General features: G+C 38.1%; 1 protein-coding gene across 1 annotated transcript in view; it reads right to left on the reverse strand.

Annotated features, from left to right (window-relative positions):
• Positions 1-2,643: 2,643 nt before the first annotated feature.
• SLC12A7 (solute carrier family 12 member 7) overlaps positions 2,644-21,365 on the reverse strand; it is a 71,091-nt gene continuing 52,369 nt past the window's right edge. The window contains exons 17-24 of the mRNA XM_082316688.1: positions 19,417-19,585; positions 16,390-16,585; positions 15,890-16,059; positions 15,608-15,739; positions 13,806-13,913; positions 8,311-8,492; positions 4,050-4,183; positions 2,644-3,596 (exon numbers count right to left, since the gene is read on the reverse strand). Coding sequence (XP_082172814.1) covers positions 3,505-3,596; positions 4,050-4,183; positions 8,311-8,492; positions 13,806-13,913; positions 15,608-15,739; positions 15,890-16,059; positions 16,390-16,585; positions 19,417-19,585 — 1,183 coding nt within the window. The 3' untranslated portion in view covers positions 2,644-3,504. The remainder of the gene's footprint in view (positions 3,597-4,049; positions 4,184-8,310; positions 8,493-13,805; positions 13,914-15,607; positions 15,740-15,889; positions 16,060-16,389; positions 16,586-19,416; positions 19,586-21,365) is intronic.

Here is a 21,365-nt window from a genome sequence, read left to right on the forward strand (position 1 = left end):
TCACTCTGCCTGGGCCGCTGAGTACAGACGGAGCCCAGTTCTGCAATTGCCAACGTCCAAGGATTCCTCCCACCTCAGAGGTGCAATGAGGAAAAGCTCTTGCTGCTCTTCAAGTAGCCAGGCAACCCCATTCACAGCCCCACAAACGCTGGCGCTATCTATTTCTACAGCCTCCCAAAGTCCAATATTCTCTGCCTGGGCCGCTGAGTACAGCCGGAGCCAAGCTCAGCAATTGACAAAGTCCAGGGATTCCTCCCACAGCAAAGGGGCCACGACCAAAAGCTCTTGCTGCTCATCAAGTAGCCAGGCAACCCCAATCACAGCCCCACAAACGCTGGCACTGACTCTTTCTGCAGCATCCCAAAGTCCAAGACTATGGGCCTGGTGCAGTGAGTACAGCCGGAGCCCAGCTCAGCAATTGCCAACGTCCAAGGATTCCTCCCACCTGAAAGGTGCCACGACCAAAGGCTCTTGCTGCTCTTCAAGTAGCCAGGCAACCCCATTCACTGCCCCACAAACGCTGGCACTGTCTCTTTCTGCAGCCTCCCAAAGTCCAAGACAATCACTCTGCCTGGGCCGCTGAGTACAGCCGGAGCCCAGCTCAGCAACTGACAACGTCCAGGGATTCCTCCCACACCAAAGGGGCCACGACCAAAAGCTCTTGCTGCTCTTCAAGTAGCCAGGCAACCCCATTCACAGCCCCACAAACGGTGGGGCTCCCTCTTTCTGCAGCCTCCCAAAGTCCAATACAATCTCTCTGCCTGGGCCGCTGAGTACAGCCGGAGCCCAGCTCAGCAATTGCCAACGTCCAGGGATTCCTCCCACCTCAGAGATGACACGAGCAAAAGCTCTTGCTGCTCTTCAAGTAGCCAGGCAACCCCATTCACTGCCCCACAAACGCTGGCGCTGTCTCTTTCTGTAGCCTCTATAGCCTTTCTATAGTCTTTTTTTTTCCTAAATATGTCATACTCTTGCTCCTTTATTTATCTCCTTAGGTTTTTTTTTTTTCCCTTAAGTTTCCTTGACTGTCCATGTAGCAGCTATATCACTCCAAAAAGTGCAAGCACTTTTCAAGTCTCACATCCCTCTTCAAACATCCTGCTTCTCCTAGATTCCCTTTTCCTCACTTTCCAAATCAGCTCAACTTTTTCCTTCCAGTAAAAAAAGAAAAAAAAAAAAGAAAAAAAAAAATTTCCAAACTTAGTTTAAAATGTTTGAATGCTTGAGTATCGTTTGTATCCCCACAAAAATAAGAGCTACCAGGAGAAAAGTGGACAGCATCAAAATTAACTTACAGCTCAGGGGAGGGCTGGTGGGGGTAGTAGTCAAGGCCATGGCGGGGGGGCCAGCTGGTGTTCTCCTCAATCCTGCTGGTGAGAGGAAAAGCAATTGGAAAGCAAGTAAAAGCAAACAGGGACCTGACATGCACTCTGGAGGTCCCCAAAACACACCAGAAGGCATTCAGAGGCACATAGGTTTCAGTGAAAGACATTTGGAGGTCCTCTGGCTATACATAAAGCACTCGAAGTGCGCCCGACAAAGCAGGTAAGACATAGAGGCATTGTTGCCCAAACCTAATGCTAACTCTAATCCCAAGACACCCATAGTGGTGTACTAGTAAGTTCTGCTATACATCATCACCTTCAGAAAGCCTTTTGGTGTACTTCAGGCATATCTGGGAGTTGTTTCAAGTGCACAAGAAGCATATCAGGGGCTTTCTGTTCCAGCTACCTATTCCTAAACTGAATCTTTACCATCACTGTTACCATAAACCACCCACAGTTGTCTATGAATGCCTGCTGATGGCCCTGCACCATGGCCCTCTGAGTGCCTTTTAATGTATCCCAGGAGAAGCCAAGAGCCATTTGGTGTGCACCCAGGGCACCTGATTACATTTCTCTTCTCCCCAGTGGTCTGAGAATGCCTTTTCATGCACTTCTTGATATGCTGTGCAAATCTAGCACCTTCAGCTGCCTCCTGGTCAGTCCACAGGGCCTCCAGGTATCTTTCATTGTACCTAAGGGCCCCTGGAGTGTCTTTGGTGTGCTCCCAGGGTACCTCTGAGAGCCTACACATAAACCTAATCCTAACCCAAAGTCTAAACCTACACCCACACCCAGTGGTCTGTGGGTGCCTTCTGGTGTGCAGCATGCCTTTCCAAGTGCCTTTTGGTGTGCCGCAGCAGCATTTGAGAGCCATCTGAAGTTCACTGGGTCATCTGATTATCTTTGTGTTCCCTCTGTTGCTGTGGTTGTAGTTGCAACTACAGGGATTGGTAATGGCTGCTTTCAGCTTGTGCTGTTTATAACTTTATTTTGCTTTCTCTGAGAGAACTATGATAAAAGGACAGGCCTTGAGCCTAGTCAGGTATTTGGGCCCTGCATCACTGCTGTCCCAGTCTGAGCAACACAGATGTTGATTGTATTATAAAAGAATAGTTTATATATGTTTAAATAAAACCATTCTTCTGATACCCGACAAACACTTTAGGTCTTAAACAATATTTACAAAACTAAACAGAGTGTCCAAAAAGGGGCAGCTTTCTGACAGAAGGAAAAAGTTTCTATTGAGCACCTAAACTAAATTGTTCAACAGTTTTCAATTAAAAACACTTAACAGTTCATTCGGTTCAGAAAAGCAGATTTTATTTTAAGCAGCAGCACATACAACATTTTCAAAATATACATATTTGAAAACAAGAGACTGCACTTCATTAACCAGCTTGCTGCGGTTTATCAATTGTTACAATTATATTTGCAACCAGGTGGAGTTACTGCATCATAGCCTTCCTGGGTGTTGGATGCTCTTAGGTTTCACTGGTATAATTGTGCAATACACTATAATTGCTAGTAGCTCATAAAAAAACAACCCACACAACTTGTCAATTTAATGTTACTGTCACCTGGAAGCTTCAGCTACCTGAGTAAGTATTTTAAATACAGAAATGTTATTTAAAACAAGTGTGTCAAATCATCAACTTCAGGGAAACACTGTATGCACATAATATACAAGGTTGTATGCCTTTCTGAATGAAGTTTCCTGAACCAGGATTAATCCCAGCAGAAGCAACATAGCAGCATTTTGGTAAGGGAGAAAGCCAACTTTTCCTAAAACCTTTCCCTTTTATTTAGATGCAGTACAATGATTAAAATCACAAAAGGTTGCTTACATTTCTAGATGTTTAAAAATACCATTGCATTACCATCTCTCTTCTTGTGTTTCACCACAATTTAACAAGTGTCAGAATATGCTACATATAAATATCCTAACCCATCCACCATTTATTAATTCACTGCAGAAATATTGTCTACATAAATCTATCTTCTTCAAATATAATTTAAATATAACTTTTTAATAGAAAAACCAGAACACATCATCAGAAGATTCAGCTTGCAGGTAATTTTCAATGCACTAGAACTCTTAATGAAGCTGCTCAAATTATGGCAAATAACTTTGTTTTCTCATTTTTTGAGGGGTGGGGTTTGAACAAAACACGCAAACAGGTTAAGAATAAATGGTGATCACTTCACGTCCACTGCCTCGGACCAGGAGAACTCTATCCAGACCTTCTGTCAGAACTTCTAAAAACTCCATGTCTGAAATATGAAGTCAAGGAATTTATTCAGAAAAAAAAATAGCCGCTAATCTCTCAAAAAGTCTGACATATAATGCAAAAACCAAGTTCAACAAGCTCATCAAGGAGTTTTCTTGCGTCACCCTTCACTGTCCCATTATGTAATCCACCTGCTTCCTCAAGTGGAAGCAAGGCCTAATTTGGGGGAAATTTCTAGTTCTGCTCTACTCACCTACAGAAAAGATAGAGATTTTAAAATAAGTTAAAAATTGAACAATGCTTTATATCAATTCAATAAAAACCCCCACCACTACCAGCATTTCTTAAAACTGTTTGAGAAAAAGTTGTTTTCTTAAAGGCAAACTTATGCTTACCATCGTTAACTAATGGTTATCCTGACAAGTAGACAATGGCACAACCACAAAAATCAAACACCCAATTTCAAGAAATATGAAAGCAATATAGTAGAGGATACAGTTTTCATCCCCTTTTCTGTTTTTAGGGGGTCCAGGCATATTCAGGAGAACTAGTTGAGCATGCTGTGATTTATTAAGTACTACTCCGTTGAGCTTCACAGCGGTGTGCATTCTTCTCACATTTGACTGATTCCTAGCATGCAAACAAACATTTTTGAGTATTGTCACAATACTTATAATTCAAATACATATGTTATGTATTATGTATTTATGAATTTATAAATTTAATCTATATGCATGTAGAATAAGCTATTTTCATGGACACCAGTATTTGTACACATTCAAAATAAATTGGAGAAAATAAAACACCTTTTAAACCTAGGTATTGTTTTTCCTTTGAAAAGAAAGTTTAACTCAAATTCAAGAAATTCTAAGCAGATTGCCAAAATGCAGAAATCTTCCAGTTGTTAGTTATCTTTTACAAAGTTGAAGCAAAAACTTCATTTCAACAGAAGCAAAAACTTCATTTCAACAGAAGCTGACTAGTTGAAAACACTGAAAATCCAGTTTATTATAAAAAGAAGTAACTGGATTTGTACAAGAAATTCAGAACAAAGGAATTACAAGAACGCATTGGAAAGATTACAGTATTTATGTTGTACAGTACAAGATTTCCTTCATGCTCCTTTGGAAACATTACAAGATTACTATAAGCCTGGTGAAGAAAATACAGAAACAGCATGGAATTCATGAAAAAATTACTAGTTTCTCATGTCGTAAGAGTAAGGCAGTAAGCAATGAACCGAAATTGAGCCTCTCCCCAATATTAACTAATGCTTTGCTTGTCGTGTCCACAAATATGATCGTTGTAATTTTGTGTAAAAGAGGAAGATACTGCTAGGACTTCAGAGATTTCCTTATTTTAGGATCTGCCTTGGATGATTGAGTTGCTCTTCAGAACAAAACAAAAGACCAGTTTCCTTATCATTCCTGAAAAACTGCCATCTGTGTAAAACTAGCCAGGACTGGAAATGAGTCATACACTACAATGCAACAGAAATATCCAGACTCTACCTAAGCCCATTTATCCAAAAGATCCACTGCCCAAAAGCAGATTCTTTACAAGTGAAGTGAGTCACTTCAAAGGGAACCTCAGAAACACAGGGTGCCAGGATATCTCAAAAAGGAGATACTGGTATGCCGATATAAGACACACATCACTCCATTGTGTGCAATTTTCTAGCACTGTAACTAGTGGTCTCACAGTAAAAGCACAACTGTACCCTGCTCAGCTGGGCTCATATACTGTCCTATGGCAGAAAGAGAAGTGGCAGGTTAGTAGCAGAAGGACATAAGACATCCTCTGAAGTGCCTGATCAAGTCTGGCATTTTTTGAATTCCACTAACAGCAATCAAAATTACAGGACAAACCCCAGCACTGTTTCAGCTCCAATAAGCAATAGAAAATAATGAGATATCATTTCCCAGAAGAAAAACATTTAGGAGGCCAAAATTTACAAAAGGAAGCGCTCAACTTTGTTCTACTACCAGAGGTCATTCCAGGGGACTACACCAACACTTAATCCTAGAATTTTCTAGCAATGCAAGACCACCCTCAGATTATATAAATAAGTGTGGAGTTGAGAACAGCAGCCAGATACAGGTTCATTCAAACACAAGGGACTAAGAAAGATGGAGAATGCTGGGAGCACACGTACTTGTGTTCTACTAAGTCCCGTTTTTTTTTTTTTTAGTATGAATGGAAAAGCTGTTAACAAGATATTATTAGAAGTAGCATGTCTCAGGTTGTATTTTCATCTTTGATTCCGCAAGGACAATTAGGAAGGAAAAAGAAGAAAAAAAAAAAAAAAAAAAAAGGCATTTGGCCTGAAGTGTAGTGACTAGTGGAGACCAGCCCCATCAGTTTCAAATGATTCTCCTTTTCTTCCTCCTCTGCATTTCCCCCCCCAAGACAACGACATCTCCAAAACTGAGTTTATCAGTCCCTCATGGGGTATTTTTCTGTCACAGCAGCCACCTGTCCTAAGAACCAACTGTACGAAAACCATATATAGAACAAAAGAATACTTGAATCTCAGTTTTTCAGAAGCAGAACAGCAGCTTGAGAAGACCAAAGAACAACTAGGAAGAAGAGAGAAGCAAGAGTGTGTAACTGAAGAGGTGTATAAATATTGAAGTAGAAACATTGTTAAATTAAAGACAAAATGCAGGGGAAATATGGAAGGTGTAAATCTGTGATGGTGCAAGAATTCAGCACTGAAATAGAGGTTCAAATTGACTAAAAGTAAATTGTGTACAATGCGAACTGAGGCTGACTTCATTTAGCCTTCAGTCACTGGTAGAACTGAAATCATACATGGTACACAAAATAAGCTTTCTAAGTTTTCATGAGCTGCTCAATTTTTTAGATAAAATGAAGACAACACTGGGCTCTGAAAAAAAGCAGAGCAGTCACAAGTCAGTTCCACCCAAGAACAAATACAGATGTAGTGTCTCATTTTTGTATGCTGTCATACCCAATGTATATCTGAACTTATGTTATTCCTACACATGCATGGGTTGGTAGGAGGGAGGCAAGAACTGGCATTTGATGAGATGTGAAAGTTCCCTTTGTGAACAAATTCATCCTTATTGTCCAAGTACTTATATCACAATGGGGGCTATTTTTCCAGAACAAAAAATATATTCACATTTAAATGTAGTTAATTAGAAAGCTAAATATTACACCAGTGCAGAGGAGTACTATCAAGTTTTACATTCTTACAGAAACTAATATATGTTCTGTGACTTACCTTGAATGGAACATTGATAATATTTAGAAGTAAACATTAACAAGTCACAATGAAGAATATTTTTCAGTGATAAATGCTAAGTCACAGTATATAAAACAAGGTACAAAAGAATACACATACTGCAAATCATGATTTAGGAAACACACATGCAATGCATAAGACCACAAGAACCAGGGAACACAGCCTACATTGTTTAAGTGAAATGAAATTTAGACTTACAGATTTCCCCATTCTCTACACGGAAGGGAAGCAAATGCACAGAAAAAAAAATATTTATGCCATCAGGTACATTTTTAATTCCACAATATTAATATATTGTACAGGCACACCACGTTTGAACTGTAATTTCCACCCCCAACCACATATAGTAGTTTTAAAATAATATTGGAAGTCTGTCTTGCACAATTCTAAAGAAGTAATAGGAAATATTGCCAAGATATTAACAAAAACAGCCCCCCGAGAATTAGAGTATAATGCAGCCCAGAACAAAAACAGTGCTTTAGAGTGTGAGCAAGACGATGTTTGGAATTTGCAGAAGGCAAACTGTTTCTAAAGAGCTCAGAGCAAATCCACAAAACAACTTAGGATTTTAAGGTGCCGATTCTAAATGTACCTTCTAAAATCTAGGACTTCTAGACAGTAGAGTAAGATGTGTTTCCTTTATATATTAAAATTTCCCTTGACATCCACAGTTTTGCTTTGGGCATGTGCAGAAAATAGTCTAGGCCACGCTTACAACTGCATTCTTCCAGAACTCAGAAAAGATGCACATGTGTGCTTGAATCATAACATGAGGAAGCAAACAAGCTGATGCCTTTCTGACATTGGTTTTGTGTCTACTGCATCAGGCTTAACACAGGCAGTAGCTCTTATCTGTTAAGTGACTTCTATTTAAGAGAAAGACATTAAGGAATATTTCAACAGGAAATACTTAATATAACAAGATGTACATATAAGCACAAATTTTATATTGCTTTAATTTACAGGATGACGGCTGAACATCCATTTAAAAAAAACAAAACAAAACCAAACCCCAAACAAAAAAAACCTCCACCCAAAAAACAAAACATAAGCTAAACATCTTGAAAGAGCCTATCTGCTTCTTTGGTACTCCCCTCCACCCCAACGAAACACAATAAATGAGATAGGGGAATTAGTAATTTGTTACCCACAGGAAGAGAGAAAGACAAAAGTTATCATTAAGCATTTTAACATATATGCTTTCTGGTACAGAAGTGGAGTTTACAGCTCAAAGTCTGTCATATTTAAGCTTCATTCACAACATTCTTGTGAATGACTCTACAGTCATTGCTCCACCCAAGTCCATGCTAGTTTCATAAGGATGGCATTTAAATGAAGTGCATGGAAAGATCATGTTTGTACTCAGCTTTAAATAAACCAGAATCTCTTAAAAAACAAAACCCAGAACAACCACCACCACCAAAAAACCACACACTGAAATACACACAATCAAATACAAAACTCCAAACACCGCATATATACTTACGGCTTCATGTTGAAAATATCTTTGAAGCCAGACACATTTGAATCTTTGTTTTTATGCTTTTCAGCTACAAACTTTTCCTTAGTCCAGGTCATTTGCACTTTTTCCGGCACAGCAGCAGCCACACTTGCTTTGACCACTGGAGCTGAGTGCGAGGCAGTGTTTCGGTCATGGATCAGCTGAGCCTGGCCACAAAACAATCACCCCAAGATTCAGCCAAAAAGAACATTTGTGGATTACACATTATTAAAATTTTGAAAAGCAATTTCACAGCAGTGTAACAAAAGAAGATACAGAAAAAGACACCTTACTTTGTGAACAAATAGCAGACTGTTTTGACTTCAGCATGAAATGAAACTGCTTGTAAAAATGTAGTTATTTGTTTATATTTTCAGGATTACATCTGGGCTGGGACATTATTTTTGTAATGAACTAAAGTGAAGTCGAATCCAGCCTGAGGGTACTTTATTACACCGGGGGTTTTGCCAGTGGAAAACTTGAAGGCCAGTGCTCTAGTTCTTCATCAGTTACATTGTTATTTTCTCAGATACTGTTGTAAACACTGTCCATTTAACATGCCTTTAGCTGAACTACCAGCATGACTCTCATGATGCCAGTAACACAACATTGGACTGGTGGAACTGAAGGCTAGCTATGTTCCATTAGATTATTTATGCATGCAAGTGCACATTACATAACAAAAGCCAATCAATCTAACCATGAAGGGACCTTCTCTTATAATAGCAGAAACTCAAATCACAACTTTAAGAACGCAATATTGTTGTTCCCACATGCACATGCACTTCCGTGTTCTCCATTTCCCATTCCCCTTGCTCCTCTTGAGGAAAGAGGGAAGAAGTATTTAACACGTTATTTACTTAATTACTTTCCCTCATAATACTTTGTCCATAGGCTTCTGTATTTCCATCAAAAGCAACACAAATACAGTACCTTATACTCTTAAAATCATAAGTGAATTGGTGTGGGAGTGAATTGTTCTTGTGTTTTGGGGCATTCTGTTTTGTTGGTTTTTTTGTTTGGTTGGTTTTTAAGATCTTTAGCAGTTATGAAGTCTCTTCAGAGACAACTTTAATCAGGAGTTGAAGCTCATTTTCCATTTGGGAACCTCAATTATTCACATGTTAGTGATGGTCATGTCCCTCCATATATGTGATGATTCAGAAAAATCAATTTCATTCAGGTCACAATCAAAAGCATGAATAAAATCAAAGCAGATGAGAAAAACCACTTTATCTCTGAAGAGTGATTCCCCTAGTGGTTCACAAACTGTAATTGCAGCTGGTTTTAAATGGCTAAGAGCTTCTGTATTTTTTCCAAATTATTTCCCTAGTCCCTATTCGTGAGGATTCCCAAATCCTATAGTTCAATTCTGAGGTTCACATAAACATCTATTTGTTTGACGGTCTTCATATCTCCCCTGAAGGTTAAATCACAAGACAAGACTACAAACCAGAAGTTATGTGAATACCGTTCTATCATGAGAATGCAAAAAACTAACAAATACATGCAGAAACTATACATGCCATACAGCAGTATCCAATGAACCAAAATTTCCAACTAACAGCTATAAGATGAATTCAGTACAACTATGCTTCAATGGAAGAAAGTTCACCATTTTTCGAAAGACAGTGAGGCCAAGAGAAATTCTGGACCCATAGCACACATTTATAAAATGCAAAGACAACAAAAGCACATTTTTCTTAGTGCTATTTTGACACCAAATTAATTACATGGAATACAACATGTTTTTCTCTACTTCATGAACAAACGGAAACACAAAGGTATACAGCATTTCTAAAAACTAGGCTACACATCTTTAGATATGAGCAACACTTCAAGTGCACACTAAAACCATTTATTACATCAGTCCATTTCCTTTTAAACTTACCATGCAGAAAATAGTAATGACATTTATGGGTTAATAATGGCTTGTCAATAAGCATAGAAATCGCCTTACAAAGCCCTGGTATATCTATATGGTCTCTGAGAAGCTTCAGTACTTCAATATGGGAACTATAAAGAAAGGCAATGCTTCGTGTAAAGTATGAAATGCGCTTATTAACGAAACACCCATTATCAAGACTTTTTGAGAGACAGAAGACAGAGAACTATCTTTGCTTCTGGCTCTTAAGAAAAACAGGCACTCAGAAACATAAGAGTTTCTTTTATGAAAAATAAGTGTGAGAAAAACAGGATGTAGTTGACATCACAGAAGCATCATCTAGAGAAAAAAATACAGGGTAAGATAATGAAGTCAGAAAAATAGTAAAGTTAGAATTTATGAAGAAGTGTTCCATAACTATTAATGATCAAGTTGTTCATTTTGCAGTTCAGTTTGCAATAGCGGCACTTCAAGTGTTGCAATAGAAAAATGCATCTAGCCAGTACTACATCCAACTACCTCCTCCTCTCGATAATCATTAGTCAGCAGTGCCTGTGCATCTTGGCCAATGGACTGTGGACTGGAGTAGCTTTTTCTTCTGATTGAGCCTCGAGACTCATCAGTGATGCTCTGAATCTGGGATAAAAATGTTACCAATGACAAAAAACAGTCTACAGAAAAAAAGCAGATGATCATATAATTCAAAATAAAAATTGTCTTCATTTAAATAGATGAGATTTGGTATTGTAGCTTGTTATACACTTGGTTTGTTTTCACAAACATGCCATTTGTTTATATATACTACATAAAATACTACATATATATACACACTCTTTTTGAAATGTTTAGCAGTTAGTTATGAAGTCTCTTTACAGAGATTTGTGAAAACATGAAGTGAATTGAATCCTTTAGTCTATATGGCAACCTCAAATACTCACTTTTTTGTGAGGGTCACATTCCTTCATATATGTGATGATTCAGATTAATTGATTTTATTCAGTTACAATCAAAAGTATGAAAAAAAAGTTAAGCGGATGAGAAAACTACTTTCCGACTCCAAACACTGATTCACAAACTGTAATTGTGCTCCTCACCTACATGTAACCATGTTTCTGCCAATCTTGCCTAGCAGCAGCAATCTGCACAACAGCAGTTGCGCTGTGCCACCCAATGCAAAGTACTGGCGGGATGGATGACTGCCTTCTCACAGCTCCAGCAGTATTACTGACTGGCCCAACAGTAATTAGTCAGGACTAACCAGAGGAGGAAGCCAACAAGGGCAGCAAGGAAGCTAATGAGGCTCTATGTTTTCTTTCATCTTCGCATTACTATTGTCAAATAAATAAATGTTTGGCAGTTGCACGTAAGTCTACAGATCTTATCTTATGCTTTGCAGGCATGTGTTATATTTACACTTGAATAGAAGCAAATCAGCCAAGTTTCTCAAAAAAGGAAACAAAAATCTGATGAGTCCGCATGCCCCAGTTCCACAAGAAAACCCAGGGGAAAGATCAAATAAAGTTCCATTTAAAAAAAGTGACAGATGAGGGGAGTGTGAGGGTGATTCCGCAGGGATAAGAGCATGCCTATGAGCGAAACAGCAAAAGAACACTGTACAAAACCAAATTCTCTTCTTTGCAAAGGTTTGGACCTCATTTGAAGAGTTACAAGCACAAAAATGAGGATAAAATACTAATCTTGGTGGCAATAGGAAACAAAATTACAAGCACCATTCAAAGCTGGAATATCAGGGTTATATTTGAACGTCTGGAGACAGATAATGAAAGGCAAACTAATTTGAATTAGTGATACTAATGAAATAAATGTTTTGGAGGTCATCATAAAACTGGAGGAGATTGCTCAGCTCATTTAAGAGAATGTGCTCAGATTAAGAAAGCGCCTGGCACACGGAGTGCACGTACTCGTAGCTCCAGCGGAAGTGAAGACATAATGAAACAACATTTTCTGCTGAAAATAAAGAAGAACAAGGTAGATTAAGATATCCTAATCAAAAACAACATATGGATATGGCTTTTATTCTTGGACAAGGCAGGAAATAAGTATTAGATGTTCTTGGAATTATCAAGAATCCTACTTCAGACTGTGAAATAAATTCAATGGCATTTTGAACATCTCTGATTTTACCCTGCCTGCTATGAAGGAACAAACTGAAGCTATAATGGTGATGGTTATATTCAGATAAAAGTGAGTAACAAGAAAGAAAACCGCACACACCAAACACACAAACATGGTGGGGGAAGAAGAAATGAAAACTTCCAAGCAAACAACACTCTGAAGTAGTGCAAAATCCAACCAACTCAGAGCTGAGAAGAAATTATTTTGTCTCCACTACAATTTATATGCTATAGACTACAGAGCCTTACGTCCTTGGGCTACTCGTAAAGCATCAATGAGGAAGTTAAATCCTTAAAAGCCTACTGTAGAATGATTAATCACTCAAACGCCACTGGAAAAACACCAGTGTTCAATACAGAAATAAGACAAATTTAAAAACGGTGAGTAAGGAGTACAGGAGAGCTTGATTTTTACTGAAAAGATGTTAGGCAGGCTCAGATCAAAACAAAACTACCACGACACAGATGAGAAGAAAGAGGATTTACAGCAGCACAATGTTGTAGCACTACAAGGTGTCTTTAGGAACCTTAAAAAAAAAATCCTGAGAAATGGAAAAAGGAATAAACAAGGAGAGATTTTAAAAAAAAAAAAAAAAAAAAAAAAGGAACCACATAGAATCTTAGGATTAACACAAAAAGGCTTAGGCATAAAACGAGTTTCAATTATCAGTAGACAAAAAAAGCCACGAGAAAAAACTCTAGTTATTTTATGAACGAGCAGTTAAACACCATAGAGACCTCTTATTTGGCATGGGAGGTAAAACACTGTAAGTGATAGCAAAGCCAAAGTATTTAATACTTTTTGCATCACTAAAAAGTGTTGATAATAATGGGATAGTTAACAGAATAAAGGAAGGGGTAGAAGCACAAGCCAAAAGAGAAAAAGAAAAATAGTTAAAAGTTACAAACATTCACAAAAATACAGCTGCATGAAGCTTGTCACTACAACATGTAAAATACCACCAGGGATTGGTGAGGGTAGGGGAGCAGCAAACATAGCATTCCCATCTGGATATCATAGGATCATACGTTAGTCAGCCTAATCTTGGCTCCAGAAACAACAATTAGTTGATACATAAGACATTCAAAATAATGCAGAAACTATAAAACAGTCAGTATGAATTGAACAAGACCAATAATCACGAACCTTAGCTACTGATATATGTCAAGTTTGGAAATGCTCTGGATATATGCCACACTGACGCTCAAATGTTTTGCTAGTATATACCTGCACTAATCTTAACAAGAACAGGAAAACTCTAAACATCTGTTCAAATAAAAAAGGATTTTTTTTCCTGCCCACATTATTTTAACCTTGCAAGTAAAACCTACTGTAGAGAAGCTAACATAGAATGCAATCATAAAAGCTTTTGACTAGTTAGAAACTGATCAGAAGCCACGGCCAAGAAATACCACTTTCAGATTTTTCACAGAACATCTTGCCAAGCTGAAGTCCCTACCTCTCTTTCCCTTTCGTTCTTTGATAGCTGCATCTGTTTTAGCATCTGAGATCGCTGTTCCATCATAAGTGTCTTCTCATATGTGAACGCAGAAATATCGTTTTCAAACTGCAAAAGAGATTGGCATTAGAAATGTCAGAAGAAAAGTACTACTCAAAAGAACAACATTTAGACAGTGTACCACAGTCATTCCTGCATTCATTCAGTCCTGGATGTATTTCTGGCATTAGAGTAATCCCAAGCATATAACTGATCAATCATTTCTGTCCTCATTATTAAAACTTCATCTTCAAACAGCAATCTCGTACAATGGACTATCCTACTATACCAATGTGATTTTTATCTAAATTTGAGCTACTTGGGGCGGACTTCCTATTGCGCTGTTCCAACGAGGCTGCAGAAAAGATAAAGGGCTGAAAGCGCTTATTTAAACTGGGTCTGCATTGCAGGCTGTTGAGCATGTGTGCAAACTTGTTTCCTTAAAAACTGTCTAGAGCCACAAAATAACACCTTGTCCTTTCACCAGTGAGAAATGTTACAAATAGAAGCATTTATGAAGAAACTCCGGCGTATATTCTCACATCAGCTCAAAGCTAAAATAGAATGTAAAAATCTATAGCAGTCATCTGTGTTGTCACTGACTCGTAACGCGCGTCTCATCTTTTGGAAGAGTCTCAGGGTTAAATACGACCCACATAAGAAAAACATGAATTGTGCTTCCTATACCATCTTCTGCTCAAAATCCAACCAAGGCTGAGCCTTTTTTATGGCACTCTGTCTTCTTTCACCTGCACATGCCACAGCATTTTAGTCTTTGACAAAACAAAACTAAAATAAATAAATAAATAAATAAATAAGCAAGCAAGTAAAAGGATTTATCTTTACTAACCAAATTTTTCATAAGTCAGGTTTTTCATAAGTAATTTAAATTATTCTTAAAATTTGCTTTATGGCTGATCAGCATGATGAATCTTTTTGATACGTTTTGTTCATTCCAGGAACTGGTGGTGATAGAAGTTTTGAACCAGTTGACCCATCTTCTTCATCCCACTTCAGAATGAGTTTAAAAGGGTTTTTGGTTTGGTTTGGTTGGCGGTTTGTTGTTTGTTTTTTTTTTGTCTTACTTTGGACATTATGCTAGTTACCTTTCAGTGCTGGAAATGAAGTTTTTCCTTAGTTGCCAAAAAAAGCAGGTCTAGACAGACTACAGCTTCAATTCTTTCTCTTTAGCAGTTTATGACCAATATTTAAAAAGGGAAAAAAGTTACAAAGTTCATTTTGTCACTATTTGACTTGCGAATCTGTAGCTATACTGTCTTGCTGTTCAGTGCCAAAGAGGCCAGCAATGCCAAAAACCACAGACATACTCTCTTTGGGGCCTAGGGATTCCTTATTCCAGAGAGATATTCGTACAGCAGCTGGAGAGACAGACGCGTTCATCCTCTCTCATGCTGGATGCCATGGATTAAGCACATTCAGCCTTCCATTTCACTGCCTACTAAAAATTCAAGTTTTTTCCTTCCTGAATGAACTCTCTCTATGGACTAGTCCTCATAAATGAAGTAGGCACTAACACATCAAAATGGCTCAACTCTACTTGACAAAACCATTAAACTCACTACTACGTACACTAGCATTGTGACATGGTAAGATAATGTTGCTTTAAAAAACTTCTTGTACTGGGTGGGACTGCAGTCTTTCCCTTTTTATAGTTGGGCTAACACCTTTTACTTTCAAAAATGCTAAATCCCTTTTCCCAAGTTTAGTCTCAATTGCACCTAAAAAAATATGCAGTAACATACCATTTCAACAACTTCCACTTCAGCATTCAGTCTAAGATGATATAAGAACATCTGAAGATCTTTCTTCATTTGAATGCTATTATCATCCATTTGAGCGACAGTGAAGATACGCATTTTACATTTTCTCCAAACCTGTCAAAAAGATACATTATAACAATGCGGAACACAGCAATTGCTATCACCATGCATAATTCTACCAAGGTGAAAGAGTATTTCATTAGAAACCCTTGGAACTATTCATTGCTAGAAAATTAAATCCCAGCCATTTTCTCTTGTCCTTGCCTTGTGCTGTCGAAGGAGAAAAGGCAGTAACATCAGCATACCACCATCATGAACAATCCACCACACATCTATGTTTCCTTCAGTAAAACGTTCTTGATTTGTTGGAAATAAGTCAATGTTTTTAGCCACCAATAGTGCTTGCTGAGCTGCTGTTGTTTCTCGTACAGTGTCTGCAAGGGAAAACAAGACATTTGATCAAGAACTTTTGGTATTCATTCACAGCTTTTGTTTTTGCTTTAAGTTAAAAAGCTTAAATCCTCCCAGATTCTGCTGAGGCAAAAGAGGAACATCCTGGGTTTAGTGACTAACCTGCTAAGGAGATTGTTGAAGCCATTGTTGAAGGGGCTGAGAGCTGAGAAAACCCACTCCACGTGAAATCAGATGTGGGGAAATATTCAGTTGTCCACTGGATGTTCAGTATCGTATTTCCTCCACACAGCAAATACCTTAGTTACATAGTTGTAGTGCAAATGCATATGAGAAAGTCAACAAACACATACCAACAAAATTTTTCCATGAGAAACGGTTGTCTGTCTGCTTCCATGACTGCGGCCATGCCATCAGGACTGTGTTGTGCTTCATCCCTCCTAGACCAGCTGACTGAATCAAATAGGATATTCCATCTCTGAAATTAGGAGACACCACAATCTGGCAAAATCCTTTAGTCTTTTCTACTCCCATTAAGGCCTTAATGTTCTGCAAAAGGAAGATTACACATGAGGGAATACAGTCACCAACACTGGTAGTAAACACCATAAGGAGTAACAGCACTAAATAAGAGAAAAACATTAGCTACGACGTACAACCAACATCAAGAAACCGCTAATTCCAAAAGAGCGAACGTGACTGACAACTACAACCCAAAACACCCACCTCCTCAAAAGACACCACACAGGTTTTTCACTATTTTAATTATTCAGCCTTTTATTTCCAAAGAAGAATGAACAAGATATGAGTAACACCACATTGACAAACATAAATAAAGTAGCACTGCTTCAGGTAAAGTCAAAACTGCTGACTGACAAAGCACCGAATGTTTGGAATGACAAGTCCTTTCTTTTGGAATTGGTAGAGTTTGGAAAAACGCGATGCCAAGGACTTTAAGGAGCTTTGGCGGCCTTTTCTTCTAAACAACTTTAAGAGGCTGATTCTTTATTTATCGGCTCCCAACATGAAAAAATAGATGTGTCGGAGACAATTGGAATCGCTGGCTGAATAATGACAAGATAAACTGACTAGATTAAATCTCCCACACCCCTTTAATTTAAACATGGCTCCCTTTCATTTAAACACTGACAAACATACAGACACATAACCAAGTAATTTAAAAGTAGCATTCAAAACGGTATCAAGGTTGACTAGGGAACATCAGCTTTGGCATTTACTGTGTTTTGATGGCACCACTTTAAAAACCCCATCATTATCAATGACTTGTGTGGGAGATCAGCACAGTTTCAGAAGGAAAAACCAGCACATCAAAACTATCAAAAAACCATCAGGAACAGCTTTGATCACAGAATGCCTGGCACTGGCTCAGTGTGGCTTCACATCAGAAATTCTGCTTAGTAGAGTAAAACTGTCTTCAGAGAATTTGGTAGCAAAGCTAACAAGTCTGTCTGTGCAAACAGTATCTGCGAGGGCCTATCAGTTTAAATAGATGCTTTTTTCTTTCAAAAAGACAGACAGGAGAAATCTTGATTTCCTACAAATTTTCTAGTTGAAATTTTTCAAAAACCAATGAGGCCTCCAGATGCTCAAACTTTTACAAGTCATCTTCACTTCCATTTTAAAAGCAATAGTTTCTTCGATCTTAACACCAGGTCTGACTTTTAGAGAACCCAGGGATTAAGTCTCCCTTAAATTCATTCCTGTTCCATCTCTCAAAAATGTAGTTGACTTCAAGTTAAGCCAACTATAGGTAACATTTCAAATCCTTACGGGTAAACAGTTTATGTTTAAAGGTTTTCTTTGTTTTATTTCAGAGGCCCGATTGTATTCTTGGTCTTGTTTTCTACTCACAGCTGTTGATCATAACAGCGTAATAACAATTGCTTTCCCAACAGATCATTGCTAGACTTTTTCTACTACGTTTTCAAGCTAAGTAGCCTTTTCATGTGATATCAGCTAGGCCATCTGGCTTCTTACTTTGTTATTTTAAAAACCACTAGGGACAAGTCTGAATACCAAGACGGAGAAAAAAAGAAAGCTGGGAGAAAAAGGGCAGTTGGCTTTGTTAAGTCCATTTCAACATCTCCAATGCTCTTCTATTTTAGAGATACCAGGTCTGAATAAATCACAGGTGTTTTCACACAGCTTTGAAGACAACTTGGATCAAAATAGTAAACATTTCAACTGATACTCGTTTCAACAACACTGAAGATATTAACCATTTTTGGAAGACACAATGGCAATCAAAGCCTTACTTTTGGAGTAGGCTTTATAGGAGTTTTCTAAAGGAAAGAGATTTTTCAATAGTATTCAATAAAATATGCAAAACATGGTATTTTCTAAACATGTTTCCCCACTCTATAGAGTCAGGATTAGGAGAGTTTGTGTAGGTAAGCAAATATAATTATCTATACCGAGTTACCCCAATACTGGATTAAACAAACAAAGAAATACACAAGTTGTTTTAAGACCGAACAAAAAGGGAAGCTTGCTTTGCATCGAAAGTCCAAGCTGTATGAACAATGGATCTTCAGATCTTCAGGTCTATTAACTTCCCTTTTTCCTTCAGGGGACAATTTAAAATTAAGTTCAGGTATTTTCATGAGCTTCCCCCACAAATGTCTATGTATTTCCAATCAGGTAGCACAATCAAATACTGACAAGTTGTCAGGAAAAAAAGAGAGAAACATTCAAATTAAATTCACTTGTGTTTGTGAGCAAAGTTAGATGTCATCTTAAGTTACATGACAGCTTACTATTTTTTTCCTACCGCATCCTACCTTCTCTGCAGATACAGGGTAAATAGGGAAGAAAAAAAGAGAAAAAGTAAAGGATCTCAAGAAGGATGCTGTTTACAGTTAAGCTACAGAGTAGGATTCCGGCAAAGACTGCTCCTAATCCTAGCTCTGCTATATATTTCTAGGACAACATAGAAAATAGTATCATGTATACATCCAGAGGGTGAAATTATGCCGAGCACAACTGCATTTGTTAGATAAATGTTAATTTTTTTTCTTAAATAAATCTGTTTTCTTTATAAGGTAATTTGTTAAAAACCTATCACTTGGCTTTTTCAGGAATGTAATTTGATTGTGAGCCCCAGGGCTCTCAATATTAAAGAAAATATAAATCTAAGAAATATCAGCATTGTCTCATCCTATCGGGAAATTTTATAAAACATTTTGCTATACACACCAAGCTATTCTTTATATATAATCATTGATTGTGCTGATAGTAAAAATTTATGTTTTATTCAATACTTTACAACAGTCTGTTCTAATTCAAGCTATGAGTTATCCAGATGCAACATTTAAATACTAATGGAAGTTACAAGTGTTTGTAAGCTGTCCTTTACATACCTCTTCAGCTTTCTGAGTTTCTGTACATTTATCCAAGTAGATTCCCTGAAGCACAGAGCCCACAATAGTCAGTCCTTTACCAGCCTTCAACTGAGAGGTGAAAGAAAGCAATCTAGGGTGTTTCACCAACTGCTCACTATCCAAGTTTAACAAGACCAAAAGTTGAGGTCTGCCCCCCCCAAAAAAAAAAAAAAGTTAAACATATACATATACATATAGAAAAGCAAGAAAGAATTGGAGAATTAAAATTAACAATCAATAAAAATGCAGATTAAGTACTTGATTCAATGGAAAACATTCAACTATCAAGCAAGGAAGTCATAATTTGCAACAGCAACAACATTTCAGGTACAGAATACCTACATGACCACCATACCATCACTCTGAAAAGCTACCTTACGGAATAGTTTTACCAAGAAAATTATTGAATCAAAAGTTATCACCCTTACAAGGTCATCACCTGCTGCTTGAAGCAGTTAAACATTGAATGCACACCAGATTGTTTAGAGCTCCATCCTGTTGGATTTTTGAAAACCTCCAAAGACAGAGATATTATCACCTCTGGGTAACCTCTTCAGTGCTTAATTTTGGTCATCTCAATTTTTATTTTTTTTTGTCCACTTTATCATGTTCTCTCATTCTCCTACCATATACTGCTGTAAGGAGTCAGACTCCATCTTCTCAGTAACCTTCTTTCAGGTGTTGGATGTTTACTAGTTAGTTATATCAGCTTTTAGGCTCCCCTTAAGCCTCCTCCAAGCTGAATAAGCATAGCTCCCTCAGCCTCTCCCCCAGGAGATATGCTCCTGTACCCCAACCATCATCTCACTGGTCCTCTGCTGAACTCGCTCCAGCTTACTGATGTCTTTCCTATATCAGGGTGCCTAAAACTGGATGAAATATTCTAGATGTATTCTAATGAGTGCTGAGCAAAGAGGAATATTATTTCCCAGTATATTTTCTTCTCAATATACTAGCTATGCTCCTGTTGAAGCAGTCCAGCATGTCACTGCGAAGGCACGCTGCTGGCTTACTATCTACTGGGAATCACAGGTCCTTTTCACCAGAGCAGGTTCCCAGCCTTGTACCATCACACTGGACAAGCCTGTCCCAGACTTCCCACTTGTCCTTCTGGATTTTCATGATGTTGTTGTTGACCCATTCCTCTACCTGCATAGGGCCTTCCAAAAGGACAGTCATACCCTTAGAAGTACTGATAAGCACCCCTAGTTCAGTTTCAACTGCATACTTGATGAGGATGCATTCTGTTTCCTTTAATCAAGATCCAGTCTGCTTACTCTTCCCAAACCGACGTTTTGTAATTTTCCTGTCATTGCTACAAATTCAAAAGCACGACGAAGAGTTGGAGCGTACTTCCCACCTCAAAACCAGTCCACTTTAAGACGTAACAAGAAGGTTCTAGCAATTACATTGACACAACAGGAGGATAACTCACCTGGAACTAACGTGATGTGATGTCAGACATTTAACAGGAATGCTCTTAGTCAACACTACATCTGAGATGCCAAGTTCAGACACAGATAAAAGACAAGAGTATTCCATAGTAACTGCTTACGTGCATCAGTCCCATAACAAATGGTAAACTAATGCCACTACACTGAAGGGGAACAGAACATGGCATGTGCATGCACCCAGGGATACTTTAACTACAGTCACTGCTCTGTGACAGTAACACATTTAATGACAATTTCTTTTCTGTGTGTTCCACTGATCAGAGCTCTTCTGATCTGCATTACATTCATCAGAAGTGTGCCAATGTTCTTTTGTTTTTAAATGCTAAGTAACTTTTTGTGTTGGCTTTGAGAAAATCTGTAGTTTAACAAGTAAAAAGAATATATTGCAAAAATAGTAGCCGACCTCTAACCCCTTACACACAAATGGGCAGCAAAGGCTTGATTTTGTGTTAATGATATCTAAGCAATTTAGAA

The sequence above is a fragment of the Platalea leucorodia genome, assembly GCF_965183815.1.
Source record: "Platalea leucorodia genome assembly, chromosome: 1".
Taxonomy (NCBI): domain Eukaryota; kingdom Metazoa; phylum Chordata; class Aves; order Pelecaniformes; family Threskiornithidae; genus Platalea; species Platalea leucorodia.